Source organism: Mesoplodon densirostris, chromosome 6 (assembly GCF_025265405.1).
Source record: "Mesoplodon densirostris isolate mMesDen1 chromosome 6, mMesDen1 primary haplotype, whole genome shotgun sequence".
In the NCBI taxonomy this organism is placed as follows: domain Eukaryota; kingdom Metazoa; phylum Chordata; class Mammalia; order Artiodactyla; family Ziphiidae; genus Mesoplodon; species Mesoplodon densirostris.
In genome coordinates, this window is record NC_082666.1 from 119,595,464 (window position 1) to 119,612,624 (window position 17,161).

A 17,161-nucleotide genomic window follows, 5' to 3' on the forward strand; every position below is an offset into this window, starting at 1 on the left:
GCCCACCTCCCTTCTCAGAGGACTCTTCTGAGCCATTTGGGGACTTCTTGTGAGAGGCCCTCGGTGGCACAGTCTGCCCACACAGTGTTGCTGCCCGGGAGTTGGAGTTGGAGTTGGCATTTATGAATGACCCTCCTGCTACAGCAAGAGAGTTGAGGTCTCAGCCTGACTGAGGAAATGATCAGGGGGGTGGAGGGCGGTCTTTTCCAACTCACTCTGATACTTGTGGTTAGCAGCACAGTGAGGTGGCTTGTTTCTCTCCTGGTAACCGCTAAAGAAGAGCCTCTGCAGGTCTTTAATGGAAAACTGCAGGACCAGCAGCCCCAAGGGGCAGGGAAGCACCCCAGGCTGGATCGAACCTGGGAAAAAGAAGCCTTGCTCTTTAGACCAGACCGGGTGCTGTGTTCTTCCACCTGGAACCCAGGGAACCTCCTACCTGGGCTCCTGGCTTCTGTTCTTGCCCACCTCCAGCCTGTTCTCCACACTGCAGCCAGACCAGTATACTAACGACACAGATCTGGTGGTACCTCTGCTGAAAATGATCCCCACTGCCCTCCAGATGGGGTCTAGCCACCTTCACGTGGCCTATAGGCCTGTGCCTGCCCTGGCCCCTGCCACATCCTCTTGTGTACACCTGGGCTCTTAAGTTCTTAGATGTGGCATCTTGGCCGAGGCATGCCAAACGAAGCTGCATCTTTCTGGAACATTCTGCCCCATCCCCCCCCTGTCACCTTCACCTGGCCCACTTTTACATGCCCTCGAGGTCTCAGCTAAAATAATGTCTCTTTCTGGAGGCCTCCCCCGACCCCCGACACTAGACTTGACCGCCTGCTGTGTTCTCTAAGCTTCCTGTGCTCCTTGCCGTGACCTATGGCGGACGGTTTGTTTGGCTTGTTCCCCACGCATCCACGCTGAGGCAACCCTGTGGTTTTACTCTTGTTGTCCTGGTGTGTTTACTAATAGCGCCTCCTTTCACTAGCAGGTGTGTTACTTTGGATAATCAATTATGGTCCAAGCTGCTAAAAGTAGAGAATCAAAAAACGACATTTTCCAGGCATCCTTTCACTGGAATTCCCAATGTGACATGCATTCTGCCAATTAGCTACACTCCATCTAGTCTTAAATGTGTGGATATCCTCTTCCTCAGGATGGACCCTGGGACATCCGTTTGCTGGTGTGGATCGTGGCCGTGGCGGCATAATCCTGGAGCAGGCAGTTTCCTTGTGCCATAGCTTCCTGATGGTGGCGGGGGCAGCCGCTCCTTGGCCGACTGGCTCTGCACTGTGATTTTGGGAGTAGCTCCTGGACACTCGGTCTAGAGTATGGTTTTTCAGCTCTTCCCATGATTCTCGGGGCCATTTAATATGTTACACAAAATCTCTTTCTGCTTAAATTGCCTAACTGAACCCGGATCAATACATAACCCTTGTCATCATTGTTCTTGTAAGTTGCTTGTTGAATTGTTTGCTTTCCCTGCTCTGTGAGGGCGGGTACTAGGCATTCCCTAGCATTATTCCCGGTATGAAACCGGTAGGCAATGAATATGTATTGAATGAATGAACTCTTGGACTGAGTTTTTTAAAGTCCGGCAGGTGTAGCTAGCCTTTTGTTCAATGAATATAAACAAAATTGAAGGAATGGGGATTGTTTAGTCTAGGGTAGTAAGTGGTCTGGACATCTGACTTTGGGGAATGTCTGAAGGCCCCGGGGGCGGGGTGGGGAGCTGTGGTAGTGGGTGGGTTAGAATGTCTGTGGAAGGAGGCACTGAGCTACCTGTTCCTCATCAAGCTGTAGGCGCGATGCCAGCAGACATCAGTTAGATGGGAGGTTGGATTTGGCATCTTCCAGCAGAAATTCTCTGCTTCTTCCCGCTCGTGTGCCCAGCACTGGTCCAGACACTATGCTATGGGGAAGCATAAGGGGAGGACCCTCTTGCCCTCAAGGAACAAAAATCTGTCTGGAAGGCTCCCTGGGAGACCAGGTCATTAGGAGTCCAAAGTAGCTGGAGATGAGTGCTCAGAGCGTGGTCCCAGAAGGCTTCCTGGAAGAGGAGGTAATCCAAGAATAGGCAGGTTCAGGTCTAGGTGAGGGGACTGGCCTGAGAGCTTGGAGAACAAGGAACAGAAGGAACAGACCTAAGTACACGCTGTGCTATGACCTTTAAGCTCGCTCTCTCGTTTATCAGAATGACCCTGAGAGCCTGGACATTTCATAGCCTAATTGTGCTGGGCGCACATGGTACGTTAGTGGCAGGCCCCAAGTTTGAACCCAAGCCTGCCCGGCTCATCATGCTGTCTGATTTAGCCACTAGATCCTACATTTTACTTACTTATTTGACCCTGAATAACAAGTTGGGAAGTTTTGCTTCAAATGGGTGATGTAAGTGGTGGATGTGAGTACCTTGTTTCCTAAGCCACATGCCGGGCCCCGTGGTCTGACAAACAGAAGTGGACTTAGAGGGACAATAGGTCAGAATTTTGCAATGGAGTGTCTGGGAAATGTTGATGGATGAATGAGAATAGAGGTGACTCTTGCCCTGGCCTCTGGTAGGGGGGAGTCCTGCAGACTCCTGCTTACCCGGCTTCCTGACTCAGTTAGTTGGTTTTGGAAGGTTTCCTTGCTCTGGCAAGCCCAGGCTCCGCTGGGACAGTAGAGTCTGGCAGATGCACAACTCTCCCCTGCTGGTCCAGCCCTCAAGGCTCAGCATGTGGCTAAATCAGCCGTCCCAGCCGCCCGTGCTGGCTGCCCAGGGCCCTGACGCCGCTGGCCTCTGCCCTTCCCAACCTTCCTCCCCCGGGCAGTGACTCGCACAATGGGGGCTCAGTAAATACTGGTCCATGAACGGCAGGCTAGTGGTTCTAATTTTGTTCTCTGCTTCTGGGTCACCACTCTTTTTTTTTTTTTTTTTTTTTTTTAAGTTTTCTCATCCTGCCTCTCCCAGCGGTGTGAGGTTTCATGGGGACAGTATAGTAAGTGGGTCACCAGTTCCAGGTACCCCCACTGCCCTCCTCCCTGCCAGCTCTCCTACACTGTCAGTGGAAATCTCCCACCCTGGGTGGCCTTTGGCTGAGCCAAAGCCTGAGGCTGAGGTTCTGGGAGTGCGAGCTGCAAGGGGAGAGAGCACGTCCTTTTAGGGAATGTGGGAGAGCAGTTAGGAGGGAGGGCCTATGGAAGCAGGAGAATAACGGGCCCGTTGAGCCCTGGGCCCGTTGGGCCAGGCCGAGGACTTGCTTTCAGGCCGTGATATTTGCACTGTACTTGGGAGGGAGTTTCATCTTGTCCGAGAGGAGAGTGGCCTCTTGGACAATGTTCATTCGGTGGGCAGGGAGGACCACAGGCTCGGTAGTTTTTCTCAAAGCTTTTTGGACTCCAGGGAGCCTGTAGGGGTGTGTGTACTTGAGTACCATGCTGCGAGACTATTGGTTTTCTCATGGTGTCTATGGGGACTCACACAGAGAACTGTATCTTTGTTAGTTTGACCATGAGTGCTGGGAGTACACTAATTATTTATAGAACACTTGGCAGTTTGTGTCGTCACATTATTAATTTTACAGCTTCTAGGTTTTGTCCCATACTTAGAAAGTTCTCCCTAACTCCCTGATTATAAAAAAAATCACCCATGTTTTCTTATATTGTTGTACCTACACAACCCACTGGGACACATCAATGATGCATTTAAAAAGGTTAAAAACAAAACAAAACACTCCAAATCCTACCACTCAGAAATAGTCATCACTAATATTAGGTGAACATTATTCCAGACAACCTTCCAGACATGCTCACAGATACATGCATATAGAGAAATAGATATAAATACTCTAAAACATGGGAGCACGTGACAAATTAGGAGATTGGGATAAACACATACATACTACTAAATATAAAATAGATAACTAATAAAGACCTACTGTATAGCACAGGGAACTCTACTCAATATTCTGTAATAACGTATATGGGAAAAGAATCTGAAAAAGAATATATATACATATATATATATATATATATATATATAACTGATTCACTTTGCTGTATACCTGAAAGTAACACAACATTGAAAATCAACTATACTTCAATAAAAATTAAAGAAAATACTCCTATAAAAAAGTATTAAAACTTCCCTGAATGTAACCAAAGCAAAACTGTAGTAAAATTAAAGGAATTATTAAACTCTGAAGAAATGTGTCTTTCACAAGAGAGATGATTTCCTAAAAGACACCAAAAAGGCTAAAAAAAAAAAAAAGCTTGTGAGTCATGTCTATAATTACTTGTTTCCATTTTAGATGGTATTTATTGACTCTGCTATGAAAAATGAGGACATTAGCTTTTTTTTCTTTTTTTGGCTGCGTTGGGTCTTCGTCACGGTGTGCGGGCTTCTCATTGCGGTGGCTTCTCTTGGTGCGGAGCATGGGTTCTAGGTGTGCAGGCTTCAGTAGTTGCAGCACGCGGGCTCAATAGTTGTGGCACGCGGGCTTAGCTGCCCCGCGGCATGTGGGATCTTCCCGGACCAGGGCTCGAACCTGTGTCTCCTGCATTAGCAGGCGGATTCTTAACCACTGCACCACCAGGGAAGTCCCAGGACATTAGTATTTTCACATTTTTTTCTCATCTCCTTTCTTTCCATCTCTTGATTGTATTAATTATATTATTAAATTGTCCATGATTATAACATTTAGATTCTGTCCTATGACTGTAATCCCATAGTTTTAATTATTTCTTATTTGAAGCGTTTTAATGCTTACCCATGGTTTTTGCATTCCTGAGCCTTCATTTTATTTTTTTACTAATTAGCTGCATTTCATTATCATGTCATTTTCTTCCCCCCTAGAAAGGGGACTGAAGTCTCTGACTTATTTCATGCTTGAGAATTTCTGCCTGTTGTCTTTACCAATTTGTACGACATCACAGCTGGGAATAATATTCATTGGTTCATATTTTATTTCTCTCAGAATTATGTAAACACTGTTACATTTCTTCTGATGCTAAATGTTGCTATAGAGAAGATGAAGGCAGTCTGAATTTTCTGCCACTTAAGAGAAGTTTTAGTACATTTCACAGTTTTTGGAAGAAAATATTATGGGATGGGGGAGTTACTTCTGGATTCCTGGAAAAGTTTTCTTTTTAAGTTTGGTAACTTCACTAGGCAGTGTCCCAGTGTTGAGCCTTCTGCGTGAAATTTTTGTGGAGTACAGTGTATTATTGCAATCATCAGATTCTGTTTTTCCTTTCATTTCAGGGAAATCATGTGTTTTTTTATCTTTGAACATATTTCTTATTCCAGTCTCAGGTTCTCTACTTCAGGAACACCAGTTATCCTGGCATTGGTGGCATGTCGTCACTATGTGCTTTCATTTGTCTTTTCCATCCGCAGTCACTGTGCTTATCTCAAACCTTCTTTTGTCGGTATCTCTATTTGAAATTTCTGGCAGAATTCTGTTCTCCGTTCATTATAATCTGTGTATTAGGTATTCAGTGATGTTTTGTTGGTCTTGTTTTGGTAAGCCTGCATCTCCTTTTGTTTTACAGCCCCACCTCTGAGCCCTGGTTTTATTGTGTGCATGTTCTAAATTGAGTTATTCCACAGAGTGGGCAGTTTTGAGGGATTTTTGTCTCTGGAGTGATGTTTTCCTTTCCATCGACATCTTTGTCTCTGCGTGGTTGGCCTGCTGTTTCTCCTCGTCATATTCATGCTAGTGCTTTTTGGCTCTTTTGGCTCTAAAATAAGGCAGTGACTTTCTTCCCACCCCTTTGAGGCTGGTTTGTCCCCCACCCCAGTGACAGCTGTGCCGAGTGCTGGGTATTTATGGCGTGTCCTCTGTAGCCTGAGTTGGGGGTGGAGGGCATGGATTGGGCCTGTGTTCTGGGACTTTGGTGGTGGCCCCGGTGGCGGCCCTGGACTGGGGAGGTGCTGTTGGCGGGGGAGGAGGACCCACTGGAATTGGACAGCTTCCCCAGTTCAGCCTGCAGCCTTGCAGCCTTATTTCCCTCAGGGAGAGTCAGCCCATTGTTCTTGTTCCCCTGCCACCTGTTTCTTTGTTTCCCAGCACCTTTTCCCACTACTCCCCAGCGGTAGGGGAGGAAGACTTGGCAGCAGTCTGCCTCTCTTCAGATCTGGGGTGGTTTAGTGAGAATCCTCCTGGGGCCGGGCCGGGCCGGGCCGGGCCGGGCCAGGGCTGGGAGACCAGCACGTGTGGTACCTCCTGCATTCCTTTCCTTGCCTCTGGTTTGGAAGTTATTATATCAGATTATGTCTCTTTCCTTCTTTGCTTGCTGTGGGTGACTTTTTTTTTTTTTTTTTTTTTTTGGCTTGCTTTTTACTAAGGAGACAGCTGAGGAGAAGGCTTAAGATGATTCACCAAGGCCAGTCAGTAGTGCAGCCAAGGACCTCGGGAGCCATCATGCATGTCACTGTAGCCTCTCCTTCTCCCCTGCCCCCTCACCTGCACCGCCTTATCCACCCCTCTGACCCCCGTGGTCATTCTTTAGTGTGGACCATCACTCTTTTTTTTTTTAAATTTATTTATTTTGGCTGCGTTGGGTCTTTGTTGCTGCACGCAGGGTTTCCCTAGTTGCAGCGAGCGGGGGCTACTCCTCCTTGCAGTGCACAGGCTTCTCATTGCAGTGGCTTCTCTTGTTGTGGAGCATGGGCTCTAGGCACGCGGGCTTCAGTAGCTGTGGCATGTGGCCTCAGTAGTTGTGGCGCACAGGCTCAGTAGTTGTGGCGCACGGGCTTAGTTGCTCCGCGGCATGTGGGATCTTCCCGGACCAGGGCTCGAACCTGTGTCCCCTGCATTGGCAGGCGGATTCTTAACCAGTGTGCCACCAGGGAAGCCCTGGACCATCGTCTTTTCTCAGTTTTAACTCAAGTGCTTTGCAAAAGCCCAATTCAGACTGCCCTTGCACACACGCCACGCCTTGGCCTGCCGCTGACTAGCATCGCAGCTGAAGCATTCGAGTCTTCCAATTCACTGTGCTCCCGCCTAGCCCATGCTTTGAGGGGGCTCAGAGTAGGCATAGGGTGCTGCACAGAGAAGGTAGGGTCCCAAACACATCCTTTGCCCATTTCCGGTGACTTAACCAGTTGGCCTTGGAAACCGCCGTGCCTTAGCCATGTTTGTCCCTGGAGCATTAAATCTTACCTTCCGCGTTCCATTCCTCAGCCCAGAGGAATCTGAGAGGGAGGACGGTGGGCTGTCTGGCCAGCTCGTGGTCAGGGAAGGGAGTGGGTGTTGGGAGGCCCAGCGGCTCCCAGGCCCCCCGGGTCTCCGTTGCCTGTTCTGCTCACATCAATGTCCAGTCCCTGGACCAAGCATCACGGAAAGTCACTACTCTGTCCCCACGAAGAGAAGTAAATGTTTGCTCATCTCTGAGACGGGGGGTGGGCATGGAAACAATGCAGCACGGTAAATATAAGAGTCAAGTTATGTCCACGGGACAGAAGTGCCACTTCCAGGATGAGATATTTCTGAGCCAAGTGAAGGGACCACAGGCAGGTGGAATCTGATTTAGGAGCCTCCAAGGTAGGAAGGCACTTCTGAAGCTCCACAGAGGGTCCAGAGCCAGAGCATCTCCTGTCGACTCTCACCTCACCCTGCACACCACCACCCCCCACCGCCCCGGGGAGGTTGGGCCTGGAGCCTTGAAGACAGACCTAAGGCACTAAAATAATTTAGTTCTTGGAACCTGAGCCAGGTGAACAAAGGGGTGGAGAAGACTCCAGCTTCTCTTTAGTTGGGGAGCCTGGTCCTCTAAGCCGACAGCATACTCGAGCCTTTGTCTGCAGCTTGTGTTTTTAAATTTTTATTATTATTATTATTTTTTGCGGTACGCGGGCCTCTTAGTGTTGTGGCCTCTCCCGTTGCGGAGCACAGGCTCCGGACGCGCAGGCTCAGCGGCCATGGCTCACGGGCCCAGCCGCTCCGTGGCATGTGGGATCTTCCCGGACCAGGGCACGAACCCGTGTCCCCTGCATCGGCAGGCGGGCTCTCAACCACTGCGCCGCCAGGGAAGCCCTGCAGCTTGTTTTTAATGCCTGGCCCCATGGCCTCTTCTTACTCCTCCTGGAAGGAAGGTGGCCTTGAGGGCGGCTGGCTCAGCTCCCCGGCGGGAACAGCCCACCCAGGGCCGCCCATTTCCATGGACTTAATAGAACAGGCTTGGGCTTCCTCCTGCAGCTGGAGCTGGAGGCGAGGACCCCTGCCCAGCCTCACCATCCCGCTGCTCCAGAGCTGTATGTGTCCTCTTCCTCTCTTCTTTCTTTCCTCCAAAGAATCTCTTATAAACTTTCTTTTTTTCCCTAAGAATAACTTACATCTCCTTTGGAGCAGAAAGCTCCCCTTTCATGTCTGCCAAAAAGCCAGGGTCACTTGGATTTGAAGTGTCTTTAACGAGTCCGGGATCCCTGGACCAGGACTCCTTACCGCCCTCCGGCTGTTTCTACATTCTCCTCTGACTTTCCCGGGTGGGTGTCGTGTCTGGAGTGCGGGCCAGGTGGGAGGGCTCCACCCCACCCACTTCCAGGGGCCCCTGGGTCACTGAAGAGCAAACGCTGAGTCGATGCTTACCTGACGTGAATGCCTGTCCAGGTACAGCTACAAGTAGCCCAGGTGTCTCGGCCTTGAAGTGTTTTTGCGTGTCTCCTGTTTGTGAGTGTTCTGAAGTTGCTGCAGATGAATTTGATTGCTTGTTTTCTTGAAGTGATTCTGCAGAGGGAACCCTGTAACACAGCCTGTCTGTGTTACACACCTGGGAGGTTTCCTCCACAGGTCTTCAGGGCATCTTACGCCTGGATTTGGGGTGCTTGCTGGGACTGGTAGAAACTGGGGTAGATCTGCCCAGAGACATGCAGGCTTTGGTGGCTTCTGCATGGGACCTGGGGCATGTATGAGTGTGTCTCCACACAGAGGGGACAGTGGCTAAGAGTGCCCTGACTTTAGTGTCGTTCAGACCTGTCTTTAGTTCATTAAAAATTCGATATCTGATCTACTTGCTGGTCATGGACCACGTTCCCTGATCCCCAAACCCCAGTTTCCTCATCTGTTATTTGGGGATAAATGTCCTGCCTTCTCTTAAAGGAATCAGTGAGTGTCAGGTGCTTCAAGTAAGGTCACACTGGGACTGCTAGCTGCTGTCCTCACCTCTTTGCCCCCCCTTTCCTAAACCCATGCAGCACCCCCCGCCTTTTTTTTTTTGCGGTACGCGGGCCTCTCACTGCTGTGGCCTCTCCCGTTGCGGAGCACAGGCTCAGCAGCCATGGCTCACGGGCCCAGCCGCTCCACGGCATGTGGGATCTTCCCGGACCGGGGCACGAACCCGTGTCCCCTGCATCAGCAGGCAGACTCTCAACCACTGCGCCACAGGGGAAGCCCCTCCCCTTTGTTTTAACAGTACAGCACACGCCTTAGACAAATCACAGTGTGGTCGGGCGGAGAACAGCTTTCTTTGTACAGTGGGGTTTAGCTGTTTTGGATAAGATCCACCCTGCTCACTGTAAGTTAACTTTTGGGTCTTGGTGGAGATTTGAGAGTTTTTAGTTTCAAAGTAGCACTTGTACAGACTATCGCTTTGGCTGATGCCTAATCCATTCATTTGTGTGACTCAAAGTATATTCACTGAAGAGTGATGGTTTATGTCTCCAGATTCTGTGCCTGCCCCATGTGTGGAACCTAAAGCCTGGAATGTCCCGGGTATGCTTGTGGTCGGGGACTTGTGCGATGTAGGCGTGGAGTAAAGTCGGCCACTGTGCTTCCATTGGCAGCTTAATATCTGAGAGGGAGTCAGAGTTGAGGAACCCTGCCAATTATAAGTCTTATGATAATCATAGCCATGTTTATCGAGTGCTTTCTTGAGTCTAGTCACTTGCCAAAGCTCATGTCGTTAAATCTTCACAAAAGTCCAATGAGGTGGGTACAAATTTTATAGATGAGAAAACTGAGGTGCGGAGAGAGAGGCCACGTAACTTGGCCAAGGTCACTGCTGGGAAGCAGCAGTGTGGAAATTCAAGCCAGGTCTTCCTGACCCTAAAGGCCATGGTACGCTCTATCACCGCTCTGGGTGATTGTAGAATGTTGACTCTGGTTAAATAACTTGCCCAAGATCACACAGCTGGTAAACGGCAGAGTCAGGATGCGGGTAAGCCTGCTCTTAACCACTTTGCTCTGGTTCCTCTGTCCTAAGCAAGGTCGGGGAGATGGAGTGATCCACGTGAGGCATCATGCCAGAGCCCCGGGTGCCCCGGGGAGGCATGGGAATAACTGCAGTGCCTGGGCTCCTAGGCCTGGATTAAATAGGAGGCTCATTTTCCCCTCCTGGTATTTGTTTATTTCACAAGTTAAATTATAACTGTACTCAGGGAAATGATTAACAAAAGAAAAATCATCCATCCTGCTCCTGAAAGCTTTCATTTTTTCTCTGTTCCTTCTCAGTTCTTAACTCTGATTACATAATTGTGTTCTGCTTCTTTATTTAACGTTAAACTCACGATTCTCCTTTTTATAGCTGCATACTATTACATGAAATGGATATAATCCACTTGACCACAACACATCTTTCTGCCAATAGCCTTTTTATTTTTGAATTGCTTCTCTTAGTGTAAGTTCTAGAAGTAGAGTTATTAAAGGATTTAAATACATTTATTATCATATAACTTTTCCAGAGTCATATTATGTATACAGCCCCCAGAAGTATGTTATTCTGTTGTTCAGCCTCACTAACATTTGGTTTTATATCATTTTTCTTTTTTTTCTTTTTTTTTTTTTGCGGTACGCGGGCCTCTCACTGCTGTGGCCTCTCCCGTTGCGGAGCACAGGCTCAGCGGCCATGGCTCACGGGCCCAGCCACTCTGCGGCATGTGGGATCTTCTCGGACCGGGGCACGAACCCGCGTCCCCTGCATCGGCAGGCAGACTCTCAACCACTGTGCCACCAAGGAAGCCCGGCTTTATATCTTTTCTAAAAAGTGTGTTTTGCTATTTTAATAAGTAGCAAAGTAGCACCCTCCATCTTTTAAATTTGTATTCTTAACAAGCCAGGGAGACTGAGTATTTTTCATGTTGGTTCCCTAATTTAGGTAGTATAGAAATAATCCTTTGGCATGTTTGATGGTGTATATTTTTCCCAGTCTGTTTTTTATCCCCCCTCTTTAAGTGGTAGTGTTTATTTTTTATTTTTTTAGATTTTCCTTTGGAGAATTTCAAACATATACAGAATTAGAGAGAACAGTATCATGGATTCCCACCTACCCATCACTCAGTTCCAACAATTATCAACTCATGCCCAGTCTTGTCTCATCTATACTCTAATGCAAATAGCCACTCCTTGGTTATTTTGAAGCAAATCCCAAGTAAGATATTTAATCCATGATGATTTCAGTATCTCTAAAAAGATAAGGACTTTAAACACCCATAGTTTTTCTATACTTTTTTCTTTTCAAATTTGGTCAAACCTATTGATTTTGTTTTTTTATCTTCTGTTTCAAAAGAAGGATTTTTCTCAAAAGCTAGGCAGAGGCCTTAGAGAAGGGGTGAAGAGTCAGTTTTGATACCAACTGGATTCAGAGTCTGAAGAGAGACCCTCCTGTTTGGAGCGCAGCTGACGGGTCTGGTGTGGAAGGAGAGGATGGGTGTCCTAAGCCTTGCCCTCACCTGGCCTTCTCCTCTTGCAGCCTCACCTGCCACCATGAAGCTGCTGCACCCAGCCCTCCCCAGCTGCCTCCTGCTGGCTCTGCTCGCCGTGTGGACAGCTGCTCCTGAGGCTCATGCTGTGTCCGTGGGGACACCCGCCGTCAGCGCAGCCTCTTTCTTGCAGAACCTCATGCATCGCTACGGGGAGGGCGACAGCCTCACCCTGCAGCAGCTGAAGGCCCTGCTCAACCACCTGGACGTGGGAGTGGGCCGGGACAACGTCTCCCAGTCCGGGCAGGGACCGAGGAACCTGTCGACGGTAAGGCTCCCGGCTCTGCCCAGCACCGTCTCTGTCCTTTCAAGGTTCCCAATCTAGTTGGGGGCAGGCGAGCCTTGATGACAGAGCAGAGGGGCCACTTCTTCCCCTGCGGTCGGGATCAGCTAGTCTGAGGCTCCAGCAGCACCTCCCAGCCTCCTACATGGTGTTTTGAAGCCCTTAGCAAAGGGCAGCCATGAAGTAGGGGCTCTCAGCCCTCCAGACCCTTCCTCAGAGCCGCACTGGGATCTCCTGGAACTGCTGGTAAGCTGGAGCTCCCGGGTCAGCTAATATTTCTAATAGAGTTTCTGCAAAGCCCTTTGCCCATTCTCCTAGGTGAGCCTCAAAGTACCTCTACATGCAGGTGGCAGATCTTCATTATATCCTGTATATACTGAGATACTAAGGGACCCACAGTGAGCTCTGGAGGGACCAGGATTAAGACTCAGGTCTTTCTTTTTTTTTTTTTTCGGTACACGGGCCTCTCACTGTTGTCGCCTCTCCCGTTGCGGAGCACAGGCTCCGGACGCGCAGGCTCAGCGGCCATGGCTCACGGGCCCAGCCGCTCCGCGGCATGTGGGATCTTCCCGGACCGGGGCACGAACCCGTGTCCCCTGCATCGGCAGGCGGGCTCTCAACCACTGCGCTACCAGGGAAGCCCAAGACTCAGGTCTTTTGGCTCCTGGTTCTCTGTTCTGTCTTCCATATCATCTTGGCTAATCGGAGTCTGAGGCTGTGTGTGGCAGCCAAGTATAAGTCAGCCAGCAACGTCTTTACATATCTACTTTGTTCCCTGTGCCGAGTGTTGTGAGAAATAGAGAAAAATGAGTCACGTTTAGGGAGTTTACTGTTCAGTGGGGAGCTCAGCCAACCAAGAACAGAGTTAACTGATATTCAAATGAAGTGCTAGATGCTGTGGCTTGGATAGTCATTATAGGATTCAGAAATGAGAGAGGCGGGTGAGTGTGCACGAGATGGTCAAGGAAGCTTCTGTGTGGGGTGTCCTGGAGCTTCTCCTTGAAGGAGAGCAGAGTTTGGAGAGACCGAGTCGCCAGGCTGGGGGAGCCACGTGGCGTGTATGCAGAACCACAGGGGCGTGGTGCACGTCTGAGTCGGAGGGGCAGCTGCCTTGGGGGGCTCATGCAGCCTGACCCCAGAGGCCTCCTGGCTCAGCAGCAGGTTCTTGGGGTCACCGAGTCCAGCCCCCAGCATTTTTTTTTAAAAGATTTTTTTGATGTGGACCATTTTTAAAGTCTTTATTGAATTTGTTACAATATTGCTTCAGTTTTGGTTTTTGGTTTTCTGGCCGCAAGGCATGTGGGATCCCAGCCTCCCTGACCAGGGATTGAACCCGCAGACCCTGCATTGGAAGGCGAAGTCTTAACCACTGGACCCCATGGAAGTACCAGCCCCCAGCTTTGTAGGCCCAGAAACCCTCACTCGTCGGCACTCCCAGAGGGCTGGCGCCCTCAGAGACAGAGCCACGTAAAAGCAAACTCAGTGAAAGACTGACGTGTAACTGTCTAATTAGAAGTAAAATGGCAGTGTTTCATGGGAACAGTGTGTGAGAACCACTTAACCTGATGCTTCCCAAGGGAACTGAGAGCTCATGCCCACTGGGCAGCCCACACTTGCTCCATGGCAGACCCTGAGTCTTCAGATTTCCCCCGCTTCCTTTCCCAATCTCTGCCAACACATCCTGGGGACATTACTGTATATGGTCCAGGAGACTACTGTTCCTCTTAGACACCTGTGCTCAGTAACTCTGGAGAAGTACGTGAAATCTGCATTTTACTGTAATAGCTCCCTGGGCTATCGTAATGTGGCCAGATTTGGTATCTGGGAGAAGCTGTATCTTCAGGTATGCACATAGAGGCATGTTTCCCAGAAGCCACACCCTGGTCATAATGATTGGAATTCGGTTGTTCCCAGAACTTCTGGGTAGCCATTTACAGATGGGTGAGTGGAGGTATGTATGGGTGGCTGATGTCTAAGATTACTTATCAGTCTTTCAAGTTTAGGGACCACTTTGCTCTCATCCTTGGAAATTAGCCTGCAGGTTCCGTGAAATTTGGACGGTTGCATCTTCTATTTTCCATCTTGGAAGGCTCCTCAGGGGCAAGGTGTGCCTTTGGGTCCTAAGAGGCTTTCTGCCTCTCCCACTTGGTTTCAGTGCTTCAGTTCTGGAGACCTCTTTGCTGCCCACAACCTCAGCGACCAGTTGCGGATTGGGGGGCGTGAGTTCCAGGAGTTCTGCCCCACCATCCTCCAGCAGCTGGATTCCCGGGCCTGCTCCTCCGAGAACCAGGAGAACGAGGAGAACGAGCAGACAGAAGAGGGGAGGCCCAGCTCGGTTGAAGGTGAGCCGGCACGGGAAGGCAGGGCCTGGTGTCCGTGCTTATCTGCATGAGGACCTCGCTGGGCTGATCAGATAGAGCTGCCTGCTGAATGTCTGACCGGTTATCATCCTCTTATCCTCGTCGGGAGGGGCGAGTTGGAGTCATGACTATACCGGTATCTCGTGGGCTCCCAAGACCAGTCCAGCACATTGCAGGCCGGGCAGCGTGGCTGGTGAGCGTTCCGTCCTGGGGCTTTTGGACCAGCCTCGAGGTGCTCTTTCTGGTCACTTTTCCGTTTTGGTTTTCATTAAACTACCAGGGGGCCAACACCTTGATTTTTGAGTTTAACATTTAAGGCCTTTCACAGTCTGCCCTCGGCCCACTTCATCCTCCTCCCCCTCCCCTGCCCGGTACCCCTGCTCCACCCGCAGTGGTTCACCGTGGCCTGTGTGTGCACACGGCTCCCTTGGGCCTGGATCGACCTTCTGCAATCCTGTCGTGCTGGTGTGAGCGGCCTGGCACTTGGTACCTAGCATGTGCCGCCTGTATCACACCCCACGTCGTTTCCTGCTGTCGTTATTTAACTCCTAGGGCCTATAGCCTTTCATGTTTTCGTCTGCCCCTCCATCTGAAAGGTAAGCTGCTTTTGGATAGCAGCGTTGGTGTATATTTTTAGGCTTCTCCACAGCACCCAGCAAGAGGTAGACTCAAGCATTTACTGATGGGTTGGCGGATCTCTGTCTGCCCCCGATGGCTGCCGAGTTCAGAACGGGCTGCCCCCCGGCAGCAAGAGTACCTCCACCCTCAGTAATGGAGGCCCTCGTCTGTTCTTGTTCCTCCACAGTGTGGGGCTTTGGTTTCCTCAGTGTCTCACTGATTAACCTGGCCTCTCTCCTGGGAGTCCTTGTCCTGCCGTGCACGGAGAAAGCGTTTTTCAGCCGTGTGCTCACTTACTTCATCGCCCTGTCCATTGGAACGCTGCTCTCTAACGCGCTCTTCCAGCTCATCCCAGAGGTGCAGTAGAAAAGAAACGTGCGCGTCCTGTCTCCCTGGGGCGTCCCCGCCCCGCCCCTGTGCTCCAAGGCACCTGACAGCCGCCACCTGAAACATTAACTTCTTCCTCATGTCAAGGGATGCAAATGACTTCTGCCTCTGGATCTTCAAGGGCCTCCTCTCACTCCTGGGGCACCCAGGTTTGCCTCTGGCCTCTTCAGGGGATGTCAGATGCAAGGCTCTCAGCACTTGTCCCCCATGCTGTGGACCTGTCAGCCTTCTTCCCCAGTCAGTGCCTTTCCTAAGCCCTGTCGGCAGGACTGGAAAGGAAAGCAGCCGGTGGTGGCTGTCCCTGCCCTTGGTCCTCCGGACCCCCCTCTGTTCTAAGTAGAGGACCTGGCCATACTCAGGTGTGGCCACCAAGAGATGATCCACCTGGAATGAGGTGGAGAGAAAGAGGTTACTGACTGAAAAGTTGTATTGACCTAAAAAGTACATGATCCTTTTTATTTAAGCAGGCCCTAATCCACAGTATAGAGGGCCAAACATAGAATCAAGACTATTTAATGAAAAAAGCAAAATCAAAATTACCAAATAAAGGAAAGGGACCCACCGTCCTTCACACCTTGCATCTTGACGTTTTCCTGATAGGACTGACTTCCTGGCACCCCTACTTGACTGTTCTGAAATGTTTGTTGATTTTGTTCTTTAATTGTAACCACTGAGGAGCTAAAAAAAAATAAGACCCAAGGTGACAGTCTGCCCACCTGTCAGCTCAGGCAAGGACGTGCAGTGGTGCGATGGGTGATGTGTGGACCTTCTTTGGGAATGTTGATGGCCGCCTTCCATAGGCAGCTGCCTGGCCTTTCCCAATCAAAAGACTCTATGGGATGCCCAGCCTTGCCTTGCCTGTTCCCTCTTCATGATGAGGAGAGAAATCTGGTTTAAGGTGAACCATCTTGATGCTATGTTAGAATTCCACATGAATCTAGCAAGCACTTCTCAGGGCAGGCCTCATCTTGGGCTACTTTTTTTTCAGCTCCAGAAATTAAATTTATTAATTTTTTCCCAAGATTGGAAGTGAAATGCTGTGTTGCCTGTTGAATGGGAATACAATAATGGTACATACTCTGCCCCTGGGCTCACAGGGGAGGCCTCATCCTGGCTCACTTTTGTCCTGCCCGGAGTGTGTGACACTGGGAAATGGTAGAGGAAATATTTTTCGACGGGGTGATCTTGGAACTCTGTTCTCTACACTGCAGCACTCTCAGAGCAAATGGAAACAAACAAATAAAGCAAAACCTGAGGGAGTTCCCTGGTGGCCTAGTGGTTAGGATTCCAGGTTTCCTGTGCCATGGCCCAGGTTCAGTCCCTGGTCGGGGAACTGAGATCCTGCAAGTTTCGGGGCATAGCCGAAAACAAAAACAAAAAACAAAACAAGGTCATAGAAAAAAAAAAAAAAAGGCAACAAAACCTGAGATGTTAAGAGAATGGATTTTGTGGCCGTCCGGCCTTACTTGTCCGTCCCTTCTGCCCTGCACGTCCGACTTCGTTGCGTCCTGCACAGAGCGGACCAGGCGCGGGAAGTGTCCCATGTGCCTGCATAGCGAGGGTCAGATGTGCCAACATGGCAGCCCAACGATCTGTCGGTCTCTTCCCCTTGCTCTGGTTTCCTGTTCCATAGAGCTCTCGAGTCCAGAGTCTGCTGGGCAGCCCCTGGCTAGGCCTGAGCACACCTCGGCTACAGGCCAAGGCAGGACCTGCCCGGCCGGGCACAGCAGCTAGCAGGTGGGACTCAGCCACCAGGCAGCAGGGGCGAGAGACGCGGGGTTCCAAGGCCACCGCGAGTTCCTCCCCATTTCTCCTGAGCCGATGGAAGGAAATTTCATTGGACTT

The 17,161-nt window shown here is 50.1% G+C and overlaps 1 protein-coding gene across 1 annotated transcript in view; it reads left to right on the plus strand.

Annotated features, from left to right (window-relative positions):
• Positions 1-17,161, plus strand: part of SLC39A14 (solute carrier family 39 member 14) — a 45,956-nt gene that overhangs the window by 17,971 nt on the left and 10,824 nt on the right. The window contains exons 2-3 of the mRNA XM_060102505.1: positions 11,659-11,936; positions 14,107-14,293. Of these exons, the coding sequence (XP_059958488.1) occupies positions 11,673-11,936; positions 14,107-14,293 (451 nt within the window). The 5' untranslated portion in view covers positions 11,659-11,672. The remainder of the gene's footprint in view (positions 1-11,658; positions 11,937-14,106; positions 14,294-17,161) is intronic.